The 979-nt window shown below is 46.2% G+C and overlaps 1 protein-coding gene across 1 annotated transcript in view; it reads right to left on the reverse strand.

The window, feature by feature from the left end:
* Nucleotides 1-979, reverse strand: part of pcid2 (PCI domain containing 2) — a 10,595-nt gene that overhangs the window by 1,970 nt on the left and 7,646 nt on the right. The window contains 2 exon segments of the mRNA XM_008294322.1: nt 654-779; nt 852-925. Coding sequence (XP_008292544.1) covers nt 654-779; nt 852-925 — 200 coding nt within the window.

Raw genomic sequence — 979 nt, forward strand, 5'->3', positions numbered from 1 at the left:
CTGGCTTCACAGAGAAAGTCTGGATCTGTTGAACTGGATTCACAGAGAAAGTCTGGATCTGTTGATCTGGATTCACAGAGAAAGTCTGGATCTGTTGAACTGGATTCACAGAGAAAGTCTGGATCTGTTGATCTGGCTTCACAGAGAAAGTCTGGATCTGTTGAACTGGCTTCACAGAGAAAGTCTGGATCTGTTGAACTGGATTCACAGAGAAAGTCTGGATCTGTTGATCTGGCCTCACAGTTCAGCCCTCTGACTCATTGCAGCCACTAACGGTCTGACAAGAGTCACACTTGGGCCAAGTTTCTGCATTTTTCTCTTTTTTTGCACTGATTGCAAAGTTATCGCATAACTTCACAAGACGTTTCTATATTTCTGTATGAACTGTGTCGGTGTGTTTGCCTTGTGCTCTATTCTGATGTGTTGTGGTTCCAGCAGAAGGATTTTTACTGTTTCTGCAGGAGGACAGATTTATGGCTTGTTGGTATTTTTACTGATCACAGCATGTTGTCGTCTTGTTGCACCATCCGACTGCTCATGATATTTATTTAACTTCAATACATTTAAACTGGCTCATTTCACCACTATTGAAGGCGAAGGGGGGGAGAACCACTGCTGGAGGGACAGTTTGGAGTTTTATTGTGGAGACTCACACTTTCTTGAACAGGTTCCTGTAGGTGATGATCTTCAGCTTCTCCAGAATCAGGAAAATGCCGCAGCGGATGAAAAACGTCTCGTGTTTGTTCAGAGCTTCATTGAGCAGCAGCAGGTTTCCTTCACTGCAACACATCATCACCTGTCAGACACCTGCTGATGTGATGTCATCACCTGAGGCCCCGCCCCCTGCTTACCTCACAGCCTTGGTGACGTCAGCGAACTGCATGAGGTCGTACTTCCTGAGGAGCTGAGGCGTCGGCATGTGACCCTGAAACAACAACCTGAAGTCAGACTGGGAGAACTGGGAGTCCGTTAAACCAGT

The sequence above is a fragment of the Stegastes partitus genome, unplaced genomic scaffold, assembly GCF_000690725.1.
Source record: "Stegastes partitus isolate 25-593 unplaced genomic scaffold, Stegastes_partitus-1.0.2 Scaffold954, whole genome shotgun sequence".
NCBI classification, from domain to species: domain Eukaryota; kingdom Metazoa; phylum Chordata; class Actinopteri; family Pomacentridae; genus Stegastes; species Stegastes partitus.